This window comes from Cygnus olor, chromosome 24 (genome assembly GCF_009769625.2).
Source record: "Cygnus olor isolate bCygOlo1 chromosome 24, bCygOlo1.pri.v2, whole genome shotgun sequence".
NCBI lineage: Eukaryota > Metazoa > Chordata > Aves > Anseriformes > Anatidae > Cygnus > Cygnus olor.
Window position 1 is genome coordinate 2,881,194 of NC_049192.1, and position 20,222 is coordinate 2,901,415.

The window sequence follows — 20,222 nt, forward strand, 5'->3', positions numbered from 1 at the left end:
GTGCCAGGGGGCTTCCACTCCTCCCTGCCGTCACGCATCGTTTTTCCACTCACTTTTGGTGGACAGAAAGGAAGAACGGGGCGAGATCCTGCACCCTGCTGCCTGCCCAGCAGGACTGGTGGAGGCACCGAGCGGAGGGAACCCAAGGGCGGTGAAGTGCCTGTGGATGGAGGGCAGAGGAGGGGGGGGCGTCCTGCTGCTCTCCTCTGCCCCTCTCCTCCCTCCCTGCTCTCGCAGCTCCCCGGGGGTTTCTCTGCTCCTTACAAGGGCATCGCTGCCCCTCGGGTGTTTGTCCTGATGCAGACATGCACCGAGACCACAGTGATGGCAGCTGGGGGAGGAAACAGCTCCGTAAGGGCTCCCTTGAATATTTCCAGAGCTGATGGAGGACGGCTTTTAGCTACAGTAATGGGGACGGGTGGAGCTGGAGCTGTCCCCTCTGAGGGCAATCGGGGCGGTCTGACGGCATGGATCCAGGCCCTGCTGCCCCACCGGGCAGGCAGAGGTCAGGGGAGAAGTGGGTGTCGTTAGCACGCCATAAAAAGGGCCGAGCACTAATGCGTGCGTGTCTCTCCCTGCATCGATCGTGAGGATGAGGATGGGTCCCGTGTCGCTCGCTTCGGGGCAATAAAATTGCTTTTTCCAGCATGAGTGGTGGGAGCGGGGCAGGGTGGGGAAACGAGGGGTTTTAGGTCTTCTTTAGGGTCCTCCTGGCTGAGCCCACCTGGTTCAGAGGGGTTTTGTTGTGAGTTGATGGGGCAGCAGAGAGGGTGGCCACAAGGTCGGTGCCTCTGCTGGGACAGGAGTCACGGAGGTGTGGATGCTTCGGGATGGCTGGAGGTGAAATCAAAATCAGTTTGGTTATTTTTTGGCAGCTGCTAATCCAGGTCGCCGAGGGGGCTGCGTTGGGCTGAGTCCTGGTGTCGCTCGGGGATGCTTTTTAAAGCCCCATTTGGCTGTGTCACCACCCGACACCATCCTCTGAGGCCCCACAGCTCCTCCACCTGCACAGGACTTGGAGGCTCAGCCCTCGGTTCCTATTGCTTTGGACACAGGACAAAGGTTTTTTGGGATTTTTGGGGATCCCCAAAGGTTTTAAGGGATCCCTGGGATCCAGCTGGTGTGAACTTCTGCATCAAGGCTAAGTGCGATTCCTGCTTCATCCTTCCACATCCCAAAGGTCTTTAGGGTGGGGACCGAGTGTGGCTGGTCCCTCCACTGCCCCAGTAAGTGCTGGGGAGCTCTCCTGGACCTGCAGAGGTGCTTTTCTTCCTCAGGGGGTGGGCAGGGGGGGATAAAGCCTGCGCCGCAGCTCTGGAGCAGGAAACATTAATACTCTCATCCTATTAGCGAGGACCGCAGCAATTACATCTTCATTAGCGAAATAGCCTTGTGTTTTCCCCCTTCCTTCAGCCCGTTCTCGGCAAGGCTTTGCACAAGGGAGCTGCTGCTAAGAGCACTCCGGAGCCTCGGGGGCAGGCGGGGAAGGCCGGGAAGTGCAGGAATGGCCCCGGGGAGGGGCAGAGCTCCTCTGCCAGGAGCTGTCGGGTCCCGGGGGGGGCTTGAGTTAAACCCTGGTGCTCCCACGTATGTCTGCTGGGCCGTGGGGGCTCCCTGCTGCAGCTTCTCTGGGCTGCTTGAGGGTATTTGTGCTGTGGTCAGCACTAGGAGGGAGGCAGAGCTGTGGTTTGCAGCGTGGCTGAGCCGCCCGCCAGCACCACATGCACCCAGGGCGCCAGGGACTGGATGTGGCTGCTGGGCTGGTTTGCAAGCCTTACACTTCTGTGCCTCAGTTTCCCTGCCTGGAAGGGGTGCTGTTGGCTGCACCAAGGCTTCGTCGGCCTCCGAGTGGTTGGTGAGGGCTCTGTGCTCCCATGCAGGCCACCGAGAGCGGTCACTGCTGCTCTTGGGGTGGTTCCCCTAATGGGAGCAGACCTGCTTCTTGCAGCGGGCTGCAGGTGTTTGCAACCTGCCGATGGGTCGAGCAGAAGTGAAGCTGGCCGCCTCGCACCTCGCTCACCCGGCTGCCCGCCCAGGCTGCTCGCAGGGCGCTGTGCAGCGAGATGCGGGCACAGCAGGAGCAGAGGCAGCACCTCGTCCCGGTGCCTTGGGATGCGGGAGCTGCTGCGCTGAGTTAGCACGGGCTTTGCGACCTGTCCCCTGCAGAAACACCGTGCTGGGCCGAGGAGCCGCGCAGGAGCTCCAGTCCCAGCACCCTGGCTGCTGCTCTCGCCTCTCGGCACGGTCCTGAGCTGTGCTCAGCCCCTGCGCCTGGCTGGGGGCGATGCTTCCCAAAGCAAAGCACGCAGGGCGTGAGTCTTGGCGCAGGGCTTTGCCGAGGTACCGCAAGGGCTGGCTGCGCAGGGTCACAGGGGGTAAGCTGAGGTTTTTAAACTGCTCGGTCACATTTTCCCCAGCTGGGCCACCGAGCCGTGGGAAGGACGCGGGGCGCTTTGGGCTGGGGCACAGTCCCATTGTGCCACCACCTCCCCTCTTGGACAATCATAAAAACATTTAGGTTGGAAAAGACCTTCAAGGTCATCGAGTCCAACTTTCAACCTACAGAGTCCCACCACAATTTCTGGGCTCTGGTCGGGCTTCTGGGGAAGGGCTGGGGGCGTGGATGGGGCCAGACCAGGTGGTGACACCAGGGGACGGGGCGGTGTCACCGGCTGCGTGGGGCTGGAAGCTGCTGGACACGAAGCGCAGGCTTAGCGTGAGTTTTGAACAATGTTTTATTATATGTTTAGTGTTCTCTATACAAAAAAATCCAGTCTTTTCTTTTTACAGTGATTCAAAAAAATGATATCTGAGTATTTTGGCCTTCTTTCACCTCTCATGCAGTCAGTTTATAAGTCCTTATATTAAACACTTTTTCTGGAGTCCATAAATCTTCTTGCTGTAAAGTGTTAATTTTACAGCTTCAGATACACATTTCTCATTGGGACGAGTGGGTTCACACAAAGGTGTTTGTTTTCTTTTTTGCTTAAAAAAAAAAAAAGGCAAATAAATACATAGAATACTTGAGACCAACCAGGAGGTTTTACAGAGAGGATGGATGGAGAGATATTTACAAACGAAAGAAAAACAAAACAGCCCAATATTTTCTTTGTGGTGTGAGCAGAAGAAACAAACATTGAAAACTCGGAACTGCAAAGGAAGAGGTTTGTGGTGTGTGTCTGACACGGGGTTAGACTGCGTTGGACAACCAGAGCCCGATGCCCACTGGCGTAGGACACGGAGGGACGGGTGGTGCTGGGCAGGGGGAGCTACTGATGCAGCGGGTGCTCTGTTAGGACCAGAAAAGCAGTTATTTCCCTCAATAAAACAGGTCGTAGTGCAAGAAATAGAAGATGGGTGGGGTTTTTTTATTATTATTTGTGACGTTTACAATGTTGGTTTATTTTTTATTGCTTAACTGAAACCATTTGCTGCTAGTACACAACTTAGCCTGGCACGGCGACGTTACGCTGCACTGTGGACTCGCAGCGCCGCGGGGACCTGCGCCAAGGGGAGGCCGCTGCTGGAAGGGGACGGGATGGGGGGGATGGGACGGGATGGAGGGGGTGGGATGGGAGGGATGGGATGGGATGGAAGGGACGGGATGGGAGGGATGGGACGAGATGGTGCAGGCGAGGGATGGTTGGGGCAGGCGAGGGATGGATGGGGCAGCTGAGTGGTGCTGCTGCCTGGCTGTCCCTTTGCCCTGGCCCCATAGCAGGGGGCTGCCTCTCACCCGGTGGCTTAAAGCAGCTCCCCGTGGCCGGATCCATCTCCAGGGGCAGAAGTGGCCGCTCTGCGTGGGCTTGGGGCTTTCCTCTGCAAGAAGGCAGTGCTGGACAGGGTGTGTGAGTGTGGGGATGCTGGGACCTGGCTTGCAGACGGGGTGGGCTGTCGGTGTTTCCGTGAGCAGGGTTTTGGGGGGCTCGTACCAAATCTTGGTGGTTCCCGCAGCTTCTGTCTCACTACAACGTCACTCCAGAGGGGCGAGGAGCAGCCTCGACCACAGCAAAGCAGCAACTGCTCTCTGCTGTCCTGTGCTCGTGCCCCTGTGGTCGGTGCCAGCTGGCCGTGCGCACGAAGGACGTCACGAAGCCACGTGCTGTGTTTCGGGGGGGCCGTGCCTGGATGCTCCTAGCAGAGCCGGTCTCCAAACCCACGGCACGGCTCAGGCTATTCTAGAAACAGGCTCAAATTTGCTAGGTTGGAGTTGGACCCAAATTACTTTTCTCCAGCTTCTAAGAGCTCTTTGATTTGGGTCTGGCTCACCTCTCTCTATTTATATGTTTAATTTTTTAAGTATTTGCTCCTAATTCAGCTCCTTGGTGAAGATGCATCTTTTGCAGAAGAGGTCAGAGTGTGTCCTGCTCTGGAGAGGCTGTGCGGGTCCTGGTGAGGGACAGGCACCCCTCGATGGACACCGTGGGGGCAACTGAGCCCTCCTGCACCTCCCTGCTGATCCCCGCTGAAACTTTAGGGGAAGTTGCAATGAAGTATAGTTAAACAAAAATCATTATCTTACAATTTTTGAGTAATTTTACATGCAGCCAATACGAGCCCACAAGTAATTCACAGGCCCTCCACAGGCATCGCATTCCTTGCCTGCATGCTCACAAGCACGGCGATGCTCAGAGCCCGTCGGTGTTTCTGTAGGAGCTTTCTGGGGCTCGGCCAGGCTGAGCCCAGCTCATTCCCTGCTCGCCGAGGCCATGGTGTGCTGGGCACGCATGGAAAAGCCGCGTGGTGAGCGCTGCTCTGCTTCCAACAGGACCCGGAGAGGTTTGCTGAGTAAAGCTGTGGTTAACGGCAGGACACAAACAGAGGCTTTAATACAGATGGCACGTAATACAGACACACGGCACAGACCACCCTGCTTCCAGGGATGCCTGACCAGCTTCCTCGAGGGTTGGAGATGTCGTATGGTAGCCGAAAGATTCCTGGTCCCTGTGAGCAGCCGGTCTGCCAAGCAGAGAGACAAAGCAGGGAGAATTTCTGTGCCCAGAGCCTGCTGCCGGGTGGCGAAGGCTGCAGGTTGCTCTCTCCACGTTATGCAAACTCAGCGCCGCTGTAAGGACAGCCGTGGGCTGTCACGTTGGCGATTCCCGTGACCGAGAGCCGCGTTACATCGAGCTTAATGTGTCTGCTTAAAAACTGAAGGCGACTGCTGGGCGGGCTGGGGGATGCTCTCCTTAAAGCGCATCGGCGGCAGCGGTGGGAATGGGATCGCATCAACGCCTCTACACGGGGGTTACGCTGCTGCTCCGTTCCCTTCCAGCTCTCTCCCGTTCTCTCTGCGTGGTGCTGACCCGGCCCAGGCTCCCTTCCCCAAAGAGCAGGGTCGTTGTGCTGTTAGCAGCTTCAAGAAGGTGGCAAAGTACATGTGAGCAATCCATATTAGTAGAATTATTCTTGTTAGCAATATGTCTTCGTAGCAAACCAGCTTGCAAGCTAAAAGAATAATTGCTTTAATCCTATTGCATTTAATCCATTAAGCTGAACAAAACCCTCCTCCGTAGGAAAGAAACGAAAGAAAAATCCATCCTAACATCATTCGACGTCCGTGAAATGGTCCGAAGAAATCCGATCTCTCTCCGCGAAGGTACCTTTGGTTTCGAAAGTGCAGGAAGTGGGAGGATACACACAGCGTTGGCCACTACGTACTGTCTGTTAGAAAACTCTACCCTCTACAAGGATCCATGCGGTCTCCGCTGGGACAGCTCCCAGTGTCCTACTCTTACGGGGCCGGCGGATCGCCCGCCGCCTTAGGGGCGCGGAAGCGGTGTGGGGGTTAGGATCAGTTCGTTAAAACTTCCCGGGAAGTTCGAAGCTGTGTAAGGCATGTGAAGGAGCACTCCTACCCGAGACGCTTGGTTGCGGCGTGCTAACGGGTTTAACCTAAATTGCATTTTCTTGATATGTAAAATAACGGAGCGGAGGCGGGTTCCGCGCGCGTGGAAGTGTCTCTCAGGCTGATTGATCGAGGGGGGGAAAAGGCCACTGTAAGACGGTAGGAGGAGGGGTGGGCTGGGAACGCTCGGCCTGGAGCAGCCCCAGCTGCTGGGGGTGGACAAGGAGCTCAGTGCCATCCCCAGCACTGTCCCCAAGGGACGCGTGGCCGTGTCCCTGTCGGGCTCCGGAGCTGCAGCGCAGGGCGATGGCAGGGATCTGCTGCCTGGTCCCCGCGGGTGCTTCTTGGCCTGACCGAGTGGTTGGCTGTTTGTGTGTGTTTGTGGTCATTTTTTCTGTTTTTTTTTTTTTTTTTCTTAAATAAGCAATTTCTGGTCCCCTCGTCCTTTGTTAATACTGGTCCTGCTTCCACTCCCTCTTTGCTACATAAGGTTTATGGAGTTGCCTTTAAAAGAAAGCAGGCATGGTCTGGGGGCACTTTTCCTCCAACTTCTTACAAAGCAAAGACTAAAAGAAAATGGTTTGCCTGTGGTTCCCCAGGCAAGCGGTGCTGTTACCCTGGTGAGTGAGCCTCACCCGGGCTTGGCGGGCGAGCGGCACCCGGCCGTCCTGCAGCAAACCCCACTGGCTCATCTGCTGTTCCTCATCCTCCAGGGACTCCCCCGAGCCACCTGGAGGTGGAGGGTGGCCCCCAGGGGACACGGACATGGAGGCTCAGCACCCACACGAGGCACGGCGCGGTCCCAGCGGGTTCCCAGCTGAGGTGCTGCTTGGTCTTTCAGGAGGGAGGCTTGGGAGAGGCTATGGGCAAGGTGCTGCATGAGGATGGACGTCACTGTAGTACTGCGCCGTGGGGGTGGTGCCCAAATATCGACCGCTCTCCTTTTCTTTCACGCGTTTCTGATGCTCTTGGTGTTCTGCTCAGCCCTCTTCCCTCCCCCGAATTCCTTTTTTCCCAGTTATTTGGAACCTTCCTATAAGTATTAAACAGAATTTTCGCTCCCTCCTGAAAGAACAAAAACGACCTGGGGGAGCTGGCTGCAGTGCTCCTGCTCCCTGCACCCCTCTCCTGCACCCCGCGCCTCCTCCAGCCCCGCGCTTCAGCTCCGATTCCAGCTCCAGCCCGACCGCGCCTCGGGAGTCCTTGCCATTTGCTTGTTTGCGAAGGATAAGATGGCGTCGGCAGCCACCTGGTCTGCCTGTTTGCTTGGATTATTTTTTTTTCTATTTTTTTTCTTATTTTTTTTTCTTATTTTTTTTTTTAAATGTCCTTGGTTGTTCACACGGTTGTGTTGGAGGTAGTGGCGGCGGCGGCTGTTGGTGAACCCCCACCCACTACAAACCCCTCAGGCTGTTCGTGGTGCCAGTGTCCTGCGCTATGCCAGCGAGTAGATAGCATTGACTGGGGACGTGGCTTCCGAGCTCTCGTTGCCTTCCGTCTCCTCCTTGTCCTTCTTCACCGTGTACTGCCCGATGAAGGAGCCGTCTTCGTTGAACTGCCCCTCGCCCCCCTCGCCGTAGTCCACCAAGCTGTCGTCGCTCTCCTGCTGCTTTATCGTGCCGTCCAGGGACGTCTGGCTGTTGGGCAGGGGCTTGTTGTCTTCGTCGCTGGTGGCACAAGACAGACAGACAGACACAGCAAGGGTTGAGAACGGGGCTCGCAAGGGAGGCGGCTACAAACCAAGGGCTGGATATTCACACCTAAACCCAGCGGGCGGCTGTGCTGAGCGGGGGCTGCCACGGCAGGAGGAAGGTGGGTGCCTCCGACCGCCCCGAGCGGTGGGGACAGGACACAGCCACCTCGGTGACCGAGCCCCACAGCTGCCTTTTGGTGCTGTGCCTGGTGCTTCTGCGAGCCCAGCCTGCACGCTTTTTCTTTCTAAAAAGCGATTTTTTTATGCCCGTATGACATCGGTTGCTCAGATCAGCCCAACTGGATGTACGTTGTAAATATCCTTCCCTTGTCATCGCTGATTTTCTTTCTTTCTCCTAGCATTTTAGCCGACCTTGGTGTAACCTTAGTTTAGTGAGCTTCGCTCCCAGCTTTCCCTGGAAAAACCCCGCTCTGTAGTTTAGGTAGCTCCATGCAACGGGGAGAACTCTCAAAGCACTGCGAGGGGCACGTACGGGATGCCAAGTTCTGTGCAGCGTCCAAAACTCGTGGGAATTTACCTTTCCAGGCTTATTTCTGAGTATCTGAGCTTGTTTGCTCAATTCTTTATCCTTTTCTCTTTTTCACTTAGAAAGATTAAGCCAGGTCACTGAAAAATAAATAGTCTGACCCACAGGAAAAAGCAACCTTTTAAAGAAACCTTTTAGCAAAAAATTGGGGAAAAGCTGTTTTCTCTCTGGAGGGCAAGGACTGGTACCTCATAAATAAAGATTGTATTGCATCGAGGATGAGTGGGTTGCTTTGTATAAAAATTAATTTTCATATCAATTAGTCATTAGTTCATGTTTGAGCTTGTTCAGCATGCAAATTGTGTAATACACCTAAAGAAATCACTTAAGTATCTTAAATGTTTTTCCTCCCCACCGTTCCTGTCTCTTTGTGTATTTCGTTTTGTTTTAGTCCTGGCCTCGGCAGGCTCACCTCCCGGTGTGGCACTCTACCCTGCTCTTTGCTTTTCTCAAAAGTGGTCAAAAAATTGTATTTCAGTGCTGTATTTGCAGAGTCATCAATCAAAAAAGTAATTCAGCCTCCTGTTTGTTGGCTTTTTGAAAAAAAAAAAAGTCTCCTGCAGCTTCTTGAGTCTGGGGCCGTTTTTCATTAAAATAGCGTCTCAGGACTCGCCCTTTGGATCGCCAGTGCCCACACCAAGGTATGTCTGATGGAGGCACGGCTAGCACGCAGCCGGGGCCAAGGAGCAAAATGCTCTTCAGCCACGGGAGCAGCCCGGGGAAGGCGTTACATCTCTCCCTTGCCATTCCCTTAATGGCAGCAGCTCTACAGTGGGAGAGGAATTTGGTGTCCCACAGCACAGCTTGCAGCTTTGTACCGCGTTTCCTTACATCAGCACTTTGTAAATTAAGCAGGAATACAAACCCAATATTGGCGACCTCGTGTTAACTTGGCATCACAATAAATAATAACTTGTTAGCTTTGTAAGCGGCTCCTTCTGGAGGGCGGGAGGGGGGAGAATTCAGTCTGCAAGCAGGACTGGTGGTTAGAAAGTCCAATTAATGTCGAGCAGAGAGTGGCAAAACCCAGACCCCTTTATTTAAAACATCCTTTCCCAAGATTTGGGGTGGGTTCAGTTGAAACTGGATCTAGAACCAGGTTTTTCCCTAATGTGGGCTCTGCAGTGCCAGACAGCCCGGCACTACATTTCCCGAACCTGCCCCTGGTTTTACCTCTCTCCAGCACCGTTCATCCTGTTAGTGCATTAGGAGGGTGAAGCAGATCCTCATCAGCACAATGATGCGACATAACCCTGTTAAAATGGATTTCTGTGGGGTTTGCTGATGGGCGCATTAGAGGACCAGAGCACCCAGCTCGTGACCATTTGGGAAACGTCGTCCTGAGTGCCATAAATCATTGGGATGGGAGGCTGGAGCCAGGGGGAGGATTTTCAGGGCTGAAGCAGAGCGTGCTGGGCGGTTAGGATCCAGCTTTTTCGCTCGTGTCCCTTGCCACCATCCCCAGGTCCCGCTGCACGTGGAGGGACCGGCCCGAGGGGGGGCCTGGCTGGTGCTCGGGGGTGCCCTGGAGCATCTCCGAGCAAAATGCAGCTGGTGGGGCACGGGGGTACCCCCGAGCCCAGCAGGAGGTAGGGGGGGGTGTCTTGTTTAATGTGTTAGGTGGAGGCGGGTATATGGGGGTAGGGAGGGGAAGGGAGAGTTTCGGCTGTGAAAGAAACAAATTGCAAAAAGGAGTAAGGAAAAACAACAAAAAAAAAAAGCTAAATGTGCCGGACTTCTGGCAGCACGTGGTCCTACCTTTCAAGAGACCTTCATGGTCCATGTGGATAGACCAGGTGAAAAGGAGAAGAAAGAATGGGAATAAAACAGAGAGAAGCAGAAAGAGCCTGATCAGAGAGAGATATGATGAGGTATGCATTCACAGGGGCAGTGCTAAAAACCCAAACAAAAAGTCACTGCATTCCTCATGGAGCCGATTGCCTCGTTATACCAAATGGAGCCGGGTGATGGGTCCGAGCTGGGTGAGCCCCTCCGGCTGCACCAAGGTAGCCGATCCGGAGCAGCAGCGGATGGCAGAGGTGGCACACGAGCCCTTTGGGTCGGGCTGCGCCAAAGGGACCTCTCGGTGTCCCCTCCATCCCTCTGCTGGGTTCCCGCACCGCGGTGATGTTGGTGCCCCTCACGGAGCTGGCGACAGCGCCGTGTCCGCTGGTCCTGGTCGCTGCTGCGCCGGGTGCTGAGCTGCCTGCGGGGCATGGGACTGTGCCACAGGATCCTGTCCTGAGCCAGAGCTGAACTGGAGCCCAGAAGGTAAAAAGCCCACAAAACTTTCCCCTCCCGGCAGCCCAGGTTTCCAGCCGGCTCCCCCACGTGCAGCTTTTGAGCATTTGGTATAATGAGGCACAGTCATGGGCACAGAGCATTGTCCAAGGATAATGGTCTCCTGCTTTGAAAATAAGCTTCTCAGCTTAGCCTCTGCCCAGGAAAACCATTATTCTGTTAGTGGAACAGAAAGATGTGACAGTATCTCTTAATTATAGGCTGCAGAGATTTGCAAGTCGCATGCACGGGGCATTAAGGACGTGAGATATGATGAGAGCGTCTCAGACATGCCATGTGGAGGTGGGGAGGGGAACCAAGGAAGAACTCACGTCAGCTCAGATCCTGTCCTTGCTTGAAATACTAATTGCTATCCTCCTTGAGCCTAGCGTTGCAATCATTTTGAATCTTAATCAGCCAACAGCGTTTCCTATCAATCCTTCAAGTTCACCTTCCTTTCTGCCTCCTGGGTGGGAGCCTCCCGGCGTTCTCCCAGGAAACCTGGTGGTCCTGACGGGGGACAAAGCTCACGGACATCGTGGCGGTGGTTTACCTTTGGCTGCTTTTTTTACTCCCATCTTGTCTGTGGGATGGTGATGAAAAATGCTAGAGCATCTTGGAGGGTCTGCCCCAAAAGCTGCGCACTGCACGCTGCCCCCTTCCCAGCGGGACCCCCCTCCGACGGGGGGATCTTGCCCTGCTTTAGCAAATCCCAGCCTCCCACGGCACGTTGCTGGTGTGATATTCTGCGACTAGACAGGCCTTCTCCAAAAGTTATGTCCACTGCCAGTAACGTGGCAAAAACTCACACCTATGGGTATTGACCCCAAAAACCCAAAGCCAAACCCTTCAGCCTCCTGCACTTCGGTCATTCCTGTGGGAACTGTGCCCAAGGTCCCGGTTGGTGCCCTTCCACTGCCTGCACGCTCTTGGCAGTGGGGCTGCCAAGAAGAGGCTGAGACACAGCCCAGCAGGAGCTGCAGTGTTTTAGGATGAAGGATTTACCCCACTCCTTCCCATTGCCTGCGCTGTTGTGCTGCAGGTGTCAGCCCATCCCACAAACTGGGGAGCCAAGAGGATCGCTGTCCTGACTCAGGGAGTTAAGGGGGGCTGCTTTGGTCAAAGTATGGACAATAGCAGTGCATTTTCTGTATTAAATTATTATTTTCTGTATTAAGGAAAGCCATTGTATTCATGGCTTGAAGGTTTTGACCCCATACTGTGGAAGGCAATAAAGAAAGGTGACCCTTTCCTGCAGCGTGCTTACTTGGGTTCCCACTGAGGGTTTATATCTATTCTGCAACATATTTGTTTATTTATTTATTTATATATATATATAAATATATCCCATAAAACTGGGGAGCTTTGGGCTCATGACTTCCTCTGAAGAAATCAGTCCCTACTGAAATCTGGTTACCACACTGCTGCCCATATAAACGGGGTGCCATGGAAGCCTGCAGTTGTCCCATTTCCCTTTGTGCACTGTGGGCAGGCAGCTCCATTCATTTTGCTTCCCCCAAAGTCTGGTGGAACACGTGCCCCGTTACATCCCTTCCTGAATCGTAAGTAACTTCCTCCTATCCTGGCTGCATCAACTTGTAGTGCTAGGGTAACGACACGGCGCTTAATTAACCCCTGCTGGAAGTCAGGAGGGAGAACTCCCACCAGCCTAATTGGGCTTTGGATCCAGCTCACGTGGAAAGGTTCGTTTTAATTCTTGGAGGAGAAGCACGGCACGCTGGAGGTGCTCAGAGGCTGCGGAGCATCCCTGCCGTCTGTCGGGTGTGGGCAACGCTCTGAGAGCTGCCGGCGTTGCCTGCGCCTGCTCCTGCAGGCAGCCGCCCCCAGCAGCGGAGGCACGAGCGCTGCGTGACACTGAAAGGGCTGGGAGGAAGAATGCTGGTGCCCCTCTGAAACCTCCCAGGAGGTTTTTTTTTTCTGGAGAAAAAGTGGCTGGTGCCCTTCAGAGGATGCCATTTGGTCTGAAAGCGGCTGGTCAGGGGAAATCAGAGCACTTTGGGCAGGAGCACGGCTAATCTCCAAGCTCTGCTTCTGAAGGGTTTCCCCAGGGACCTTACAAAAAAACCTCGCTTTGAAGTCAGGCAGACCCCAAGTAAGCGAACTCGCATGCTTTCAGAGCTGATCTGAACGTAACTTTGGGCATTTTTCCCCTGGATTCTGCCTTACGAGTAGGAAAGTGGCTGAGCTGCGGGGCGATGCCCCCGAGATATCCTCAGGCTGCTTCGGGAGCTGACTTTTGTGGTTTTTTGTTTTTGGTTTTTCCGTGTGCTGGGGGGGTGCCACGAGGGTTGATCTGCACTTGCTAAGAGCCGTGTCCCAGGTCCCAAAGTCCCAGCTCTCTGCCTGGGACGATCCTGCCGGGCTGAGGGATGGGGCAGAAGGACACCTTGCAGCAGGCCCTCGGCTTGCTTACTGCCCCGGGGCTTCGGGCAGGAGCCGGTCCCTTTGGCACAGGACTTGCAGAGAGAAGGAGGCAGGAGGAGGAAGGTGGGAGAAACAACCAGGGAGGCTGTGTGGCCCCGGGGGGCTGCGGAGGGGTAGCGCGGTGAGGTCTGTGATGGCTGGGGAGCGGGGCTGATGGGGGGACGTGGTGGCGGGGTCCGCATGCTGCGTGGGAGCATACCTGTAGTCGAACGAGCCGTCTTCTACGTTCTTGTCTTCGGGGTTTAGGTGCTCGTCTTTATTGTCTCGCACTGGAAGCAAGCACAGCCCCAACACGGGCGTTAAAAAGCAGCAGGGAGGGTGAAAGCTTCACAGGGGAGCAGCAGAGGCTTTGTGAAATGCCTGCAGGGCGAAGGGCGAAGGGACCCGCTAAAACCCCGCAGCTGGAGGGCTCGCGGGCTTGTCCCCCAAAACCACTGCCGCGGTGGCACCGGGGCACAGGCACTGAAGGTGGCCAGAGAGGGTGTGTAAACTGGTGGCTTTTCCTAGGCCTTGGCTGCGCTTTGCAAAAATGGAACGAGGCTTTTGTCTGAAAAGGCCTCTTTCTAGATGAGGACGAGCAAATTTGCAGAATAGAGGTCGGGTCTCACAGTGCAGGGGCGTCCAGCTCCGCGACGTGCCTCCTGCACAGCCCAGAGCCCTCGCTGACCTTTAATTAACTAAAACGCTTCCCAGTAATAATAATGTTCCCACTATGGAGGGAGGAAAGTGCTCGTAATCACGGGCGTGTATCTGAGACCAGCACAATTGGATTAGCCCCCGGAAACCTGCGGATATTGAATCCACGGGCACAAAAGCTGCCGCGCGGAGCTCTTACCTGGGTACTTCCCTCCTCTGCTCCTCTTAATGAAGCAAACTATCAGCAGAATGAGGACCAGGAGAGCTATGGCACACATCAGCCCGATGAACCAGCCCTGGGTCGCGATGTCCACGTGGTTCTTGGTATAAGCTGGGAAGAAAATTGAAGGGAAAAAAAGCTATAAGGGAAGACGAGGACAATGGAGAGAAATAAATGACTAGAAGGATTCAGTCCACAGGTTTAAAAAGGACCTGGCTTTAGCACTGCGTTTGTTTGTGTGTGTGCTGACTGGGTTATCTGAGACCGTAGCACGGGGATCTGAGGCTTTTTTTTAATGGTAGGTCAACTCAATGTTTTAGCAGGAGCTGCAAACAGCAAAGGGTCACGGCATAAAGTAAAACCTAGCACAGACCAGTGAGAAAAGGGCATTGAAAATAATGGCAAAAGAAGCTGGGTAACAGATTTGATCTTGCGTTCCTGTGCCTGAAAGTCGCCTCGGAGGCAGCTTCTGGATAAAGGTCTGAAATAAAAGCGCCCGGACCGTAGCTCAGGATGTGATCCCCGGTGTGGAGTGATGCTGAGCAGCCCTGAGGAGCTCAGCAGCAGCCTGGAGCTGGAGAAGCCTGCATTGCCGCAGCAAGGAGAGCTGCAGAGGGCATGGGCACCGTGTCCTGCCGTGGGCACGGGGTCCCAGCAGCCATGGGAAGCTGGGCAAGGAGACGTGGAGGCCACCGGGACGTGGCTAGACACGAGCGGGGACATGGGGTGGGCACAGAGCCTTGGCCCCAGGTCCTCGAGGGACGTCCCAGCTTGCTGCGCTGTGGTCTGGTAGCGCGTGAAAGTCTTTACAGCACCGCTCCATCGCCCTGCGAGGCTGCCGAGCGTTCGCGGGGCTGACGCCAAGCAAGGAGAGGTGTCCTGTCCCCGAACGTGCTCTGCCTTGTTGCGTGCAGCTCCCGTGCACGGTCAGCCAGACAAATCTGTGTCCTATAAATAGCACCAAGCTGCCATTTTCTGGCTCTCATTGACATGCGCTTGGTATTCAGGAAGACAGAGCAGAGGAGAAAATAACCTTCAGCGCAGCAGGGGGCTAAATTTAACCAGACCGCGCAGCAAACGGAGCGAGGTCGTCCTGGCACGAGCAGGGGAGGTCAGAGCTGGACGGGATCGAGCTGGGACTTAGTGGAGTTTGTCCAGAATGGGAAGGACAGTGCAGCGAGCATCCTTCGTTGGCGTCCATGGGACAAAAAACAACTTGAAATGAGATTGCTGCTGCTACCTGAATTGGCTGCTTTGGCGCTGCAGAGTGCTGAGAAGGGCTGTGCTGCTGTCCTGGATGCTTTGCCTTGTTTAATTAAATAAGTCAAGTCCAGCCAACAGGACCGCCCAGGCAGAGCTGAGGCAACACAAGCAACCATCTCATGTACCTGTCTTGAAATAATCCAATTTTAAACCCACCACCTCCTATGGATAGCGGAGGCACGGCCCTGGCAGAGAAGGTTGTGCCCATGCTTGGCTGATCAGACACAGATACAGCTTCTAAAGAGGCTGGAGAGGTAGGGCAGTGGTTAGGACAGCTACAACCACAGGTGAGGGTTTGCAGCTGGTTCTCATCGCCAACCCCAGGACGGTGCCAAAAACCCCAGAGTCACCCCCGGAGGGTGCCCAGCACCTCCTGGGCTGGTTCAGTAACAGCCCCAGAGGACAAGGAGCTGCTCACACAGGGAGCAGGAAAGGCAGCCCTCCGGTGATGTGCTGGGAATGGAAGGCTCTTGTAACAGAGACGACGACGTTAAAAAAGGGTTGAATCGGTAAACTTCCCAAACCACAGCAGTTCAGGGCTGCAAGCCACTTAGTCCTCCAAAGTGTCCCCAGGTACCAGGGGCTTTCCTGAAGGTGAAGTCTAAGGTATGCTGTCAGGAGGGAATTGCAGCCAAAACATGGCCCAGGGACATCCCCAGATAAAGGAGAAGGACAAGGAAGGGCCGTTTGCTAAAGAAATGGTGTTGGATGCAGAACGCTCTGTGCTGGTGTTGCTTTTTTGGTGGGGGTGGGCTGCCTGCAGGTACCCCAGCTCTCTTGTGCTGCTTTTCCCTTTAATGCTGCCCCGCTCAATATTTACCTTAAACCAACCTGAGCTGTGTGGTGCAGGAAGATGCACTTTATAACGGAGAGAATGAGATTAGAACAGAAAGGAGCCGGGATCTGGATTCAATTAGCGGAGTGCCCAGGGAGGAAGGGGGAATGAAGCTCTAATGGAGAGCTTGGAAACGGGAGGAGGTCGGGTAAGCAATCCTGGTGGGATGGGATTTCTGCACAAAGCAGTGCTAAGGGAGAATTAAGGGGGCCTGCAGAGTCTGAAGAGCCAAAGCATCCTGAGAGGTGCGCTTCGTGCCACCGGGTCGGGGCTGAGTTGTGCACGGGGGGGAGGCTTCTCAGTACCGAGTCCCTGGGGGCTCCTGCAGCAGGATTGGGGCACCGGTAGGGTAGAGGTGTAATTGCCATCCTTCCCAAAAAAGCAACACATGCCGACAAAATTATAGGCACAGCAATCTTGTATTTAGAGTAAACGAGTGACTGTCATTGCAGCATTCAGAAAGGGAGGATTAAGTACGTGGCTGTCAGAGAGGCCGTTTGGATTTGCTCTAACGTAAGGCCAGCGCCGAAGGTAAGCAGTGGAAAGCAGCTGTGTAATTGAACAGCTATTGATTTGAAATGCAGCTACGGTGACTTTTTTAAAAGTAATTATAATCTTGTGGCAGAAAAAAGGGTTACCTAACAGTCACAGTTTATATGCCAATTGCAAAGCTGCCTGTATAACAGCAGCAGATAGCGACATTTAGGCATTATTTGTACAGCAGACTGTTGGTGTGTGAAGTCTCACTAGCTGCAGTCCCACACGGATCCCCCTTCCAGTGTTTTACCTTTTACCTTTTTTTTTTAAGAAGATATCTTTACATTAAGCTCTATAAGCTATATTTGTAGTTTTGAAGTGGCATTTACTGTTGGGAAGAGCCCTGTTGGGATACGGAGCTGTCAAGTTAGGCAGAAGAGAAGTGCTGGTGCACACGGACTGCGTATTTATCTGTGTTCACGCTGAAGAAACCATTAGAAGAGCTATTTGCAAAACATTAAAAACAAAAAGCGAAATGAACAGGGCTTTTTTATCGACAGCATTCCTGACAGCATATGATTGTCAGCGGGGGCTGAGCGCTCGTGTCAGCAGAATCCAGCCAGCGAAGAAATGGATCTGCAGCGTTTGTGCATGCAAGGACGGCGAGAGCTCTGCGGCTCCCACGGTGCCGGGGCTCAGGTCACCACTCAGCCTCCATCACGGGGACAAAGGCAGCCAAGCCTCTAGTTTCAATAGCAGCAGTAGGAACCCCTAAATTACAGAAGATAGACACGCCGAGACTGCCAGCATCAATCAGCCAAGGATATTGCTTCTTTTTTTTCTTCCTAATGATTCCCTGCCCCTTGGTGCCTGTGGCGCAGGGGGCTGCCTCCTCTACCTCCACTCCCAACGTGGGGAAAAGCAAGAAAAGAGAAGAGACGGGTCCGAACCGGGGAGCAGCAATCCCGAAAGATGCTGCACGCTGTGGGTGAGGGGGCTGGTGGTGATTTCAGTCAGGTGAGGGGCTGGAAGCAGACACGAAATGCAACACATCTCCCCGGAGAGGCTGCGTGCCGTGCCCAAGGTCAGCGGGCGCTGGTTTTTTATCAGTGCTGGGCAGCGGGAGGCAGGGAGGAGGACTCGCAGCTGCCACCTGTCCCTGTGTCAACCCAGCGTATCAGAGAATTACTGCTGGAGTCACGGCTCGCCAGCGTTTTGGACTCCGAATGCGTGGGGTGGGGTGGGGAGAGCTTCTGCTCCCGCTGCAGCCCCCCCTTGCCCAGGACGGACATTTTGCTTCTGAGCAAAGAGCCCGGGAAGTGCTGGAGCTTTCCATCACCACGCGGCTGGGTCTTAGCAAAACAATTCCAGTTCTTTGCAAATTGCAGCCTCTACCTACTGCATTTGTCAGCGTGGGCTGCTGTGGTGCTGCTTGCTCCTTGGCGTTTCAGCGTTCAGACCCCCACTCTGACAGCATCGCGCACAGATTCCTACGGCAAAACCTGCCGGTGGCACGAAGGAAGTTTTGGTTGTTGTGATTTACTGAAACTCGAGTGTGAACAGAGAAGCTTTATAAATGCAGAAAGCCTGATTCAGCGCCTGTGCAAGGCGGTAAGGGCACTTCTGTGGCATCCAGTGGGCAGTGTAGGAAGCCTGTAATTAGGGAGCTCTAAAAATCACCGAGGTGATAAGCCTGGCAAATTGCTTGCGCAATTAAATGCAAAGTTGCCGGGGGAAGCAGACCTGCTTGTCATCTCGCTGAAAAGCCCTGTGCATGTGCCGTGCATGGCTCTAAAAGAGGCTGCCTACAAACGCAGCACCCCGGTGCTGCCCCTCACCTCTGTCTGCCACAACCCCGGGGTCCGGCCGTGCGCCGAGGCACCGAGATGCGATGCGCACATGCGGTCACAGGGCTTCGAGCGCAGCGACCTGCCGACCCCAGCGTGGTCCCTGCCCTCCTTCCAAACCCTTCCTTGCACCCTGCCGGGGCTTTTTGGCTGCTCGGGCAGCTCCTTAACAAGGGCAGGGACGGGCTGGTGGGCGAGGGCTGCGCCGTGCTCGATCCCCTCCCGCCACCACGCCGGTGCCCCCGTGGACACGCAGTGACATGCCGCGGACGCGCCCCGGGGCTGGAGCCCCTCTCACCTGAGCTGGTGGTAAAGGTTATGTACGAGTGCTCGCTGGGGCTAGACCATATGGGGAATACCCACAGCTTGTACACCATCCCCGGCGTCAGATTCGCCAGCTGCACAGAGGAGGGGGTCTGAGCTTTTACGGGGATGGATTTCTCTGTCTTGTTACCTGAGAAACAGAAACCGCACATCAAACCCAGCCGCGGGAGGCTCGGCGAGATTACCTCGTTGGCACCGCAGGTGATGCATTGTGCTAGCCCCAGGCACCGAGCAGAAATAACACGGCTCGATGGTCAAGGAGCTATTAACGGCGCCGTGATTAGTACTCACTGGGAATAGGATACAAACAGCAGTGCAGGAAGAGAGTGGGGGCTTTGCTGCATCCCTGCTTGCCGTACTGAAAAAAACACCAGGAGCTATTGAGGAGATCTCGCCCTGCTTTGAAGTCCTGACAGATCCTTTATCTGCCCAGCTTCAGGTCTGGATACTTGTTTTTTTTAAAGCAATCGGGCTGGAATTTGCCTGACGCCTTTCAGCTGATCAAAGGGTTTTGCGTGTGGGTTGAGGTTGGTGGGCAGCTGGATGCTGCAGCGAGCACACGAGCCCACTCACCCCAGCTGGGATGTGGCTGCTTCCGGGGGCATCGCCGGCATCCCATGGGGCTGGAAGGAGAGCCTTGGGAGCTCGGGGACTCGGCCTTCAGGCTTTGGAGCCTGAATCATGGAAAATAGTTCAGAAGGGGAAAAGGGTTTCCTTCCCCAGCACATCCTGCTCTGTCTGCAGCGCGAGACCAGGCACTGGCTGTGCCTTCAGAACTGTTTCAAGTTGTCAGCAAGGTCATCTCTTAGCGCTGTAAACGGCCAAAAGTGGTTCACTGTTGATGGCTAGGTGTGGTTGGCTTATTTTAAATGCCAATTTAAAACCAGCATACCAGACAATAAGACTGAAATGGCTGGGAAATAAAGTCAGAGATAAGCAGCATTCATCGCTGCCTATCTATTAAAAAATAAAATAAAATACAACCAATAACATGTAATTGTCTTTTCCAAACAAGTACTAAAAGCAGAGGTACTGACTTGGAGTTTCCTGACTACGTACAGCCTTACAATTGCAAGAGACAACGACATCCGATACGCCAGGAGGTTTGGGATCAGAGGTGATTCTGCCAGCTCCAGGCTCAGCAAGCCCTTCAAAGGTATATATAGCCCCTCCAATTTATGTAGATTTGTTTTCTGTACAAGTTTTGTCCCTGTTCATATATACACATTTATATTTTCAAAGGCTCTTTACACTGAGCCCACATGGAGCCCAGCTCAATGAACTAAACACATTCATGGTTCGTGCATACAAGCATCTCGTGACCATCAGCGCAAGGAGGGGGAATCTCCTGGGAGTCACCAGGAATACTTCTGGTGCTCTCTAAATGGCTACGACCACATCCTGCCACCTCCTCTCCCCTCCACGTGGCCACAGAGCATCATTGAACACACAGTAATTAAGACTGCATTACGGATTGCAGCCTTGAGAGCTGGCAGGATCTCTAATGGCATCACAACCCTATAGAGTCCCCATGCGATCTGATGCTTACTGGTGATATACTTAACCACAAAGTCAGTTCCTGCAGAGTAATTGTGGCTCCAGGTGATGTTTGCCCAGTTACTATTAGCCAAAGCTCTTATGTCCCATATGGACGATCCATTGGTGTCTGGTGGACAGGTTAGAAGAGGAGTTAGTATTTCGGATTAGACAGAAATGAGAGCTCACCTAGCATCCGGTACCAGTAAAATCTTACAAAATCATTCCTAAAGTTAATGCTTCGATACCTACAAGCATGTCTGAGGCCACA

At 54.2% G+C, this 20,222-nt stretch overlaps 2 protein-coding genes across 9 annotated transcripts in view; one reads left to right on the plus strand and one right to left on the minus strand.

Annotated features, from left to right (window-relative positions):
- RBBP5 (RB binding protein 5, histone lysine methyltransferase complex subunit) overlaps positions 1–20,222 on the plus strand; it is a 92,146-nt gene that overhangs the window by 52,774 nt on the left and 19,150 nt on the right. The gene's annotated exons all lie outside the window — the stretch shown is intronic.
- The window catches only part of NFASC (neurofascin), an 84,698-nt gene continuing 69,006 nt past the window's right edge, over positions 4,531–20,222 (minus strand). For 5 of the 8 annotated variants that reach the window (XM_040536150.1, XM_040536146.1, XM_040536145.1 and 2 more), the window contains 3 exons: positions 13,649–13,780; positions 13,013–13,082; positions 4,531–7,515 (listed from right to left, as the gene is read on the minus strand). In XM_040536150.1, coding sequence (XP_040392084.1) covers positions 7,284–7,515; positions 13,013–13,082; positions 13,649–13,780 — 434 coding nt within the window. In that variant the 3' untranslated portion in view covers positions 4,531–7,283. Of the gene's footprint in view, positions 7,516–9,846; positions 9,859–13,012; positions 13,083–13,648; positions 13,781–18,389; positions 18,546–19,964; positions 20,082–20,222 lie in introns of all 8 variants that reach the window. The other 3 variants (XM_040536143.1, XM_040536144.1, XM_040536142.1) reach the window with 1 other exon arrangement.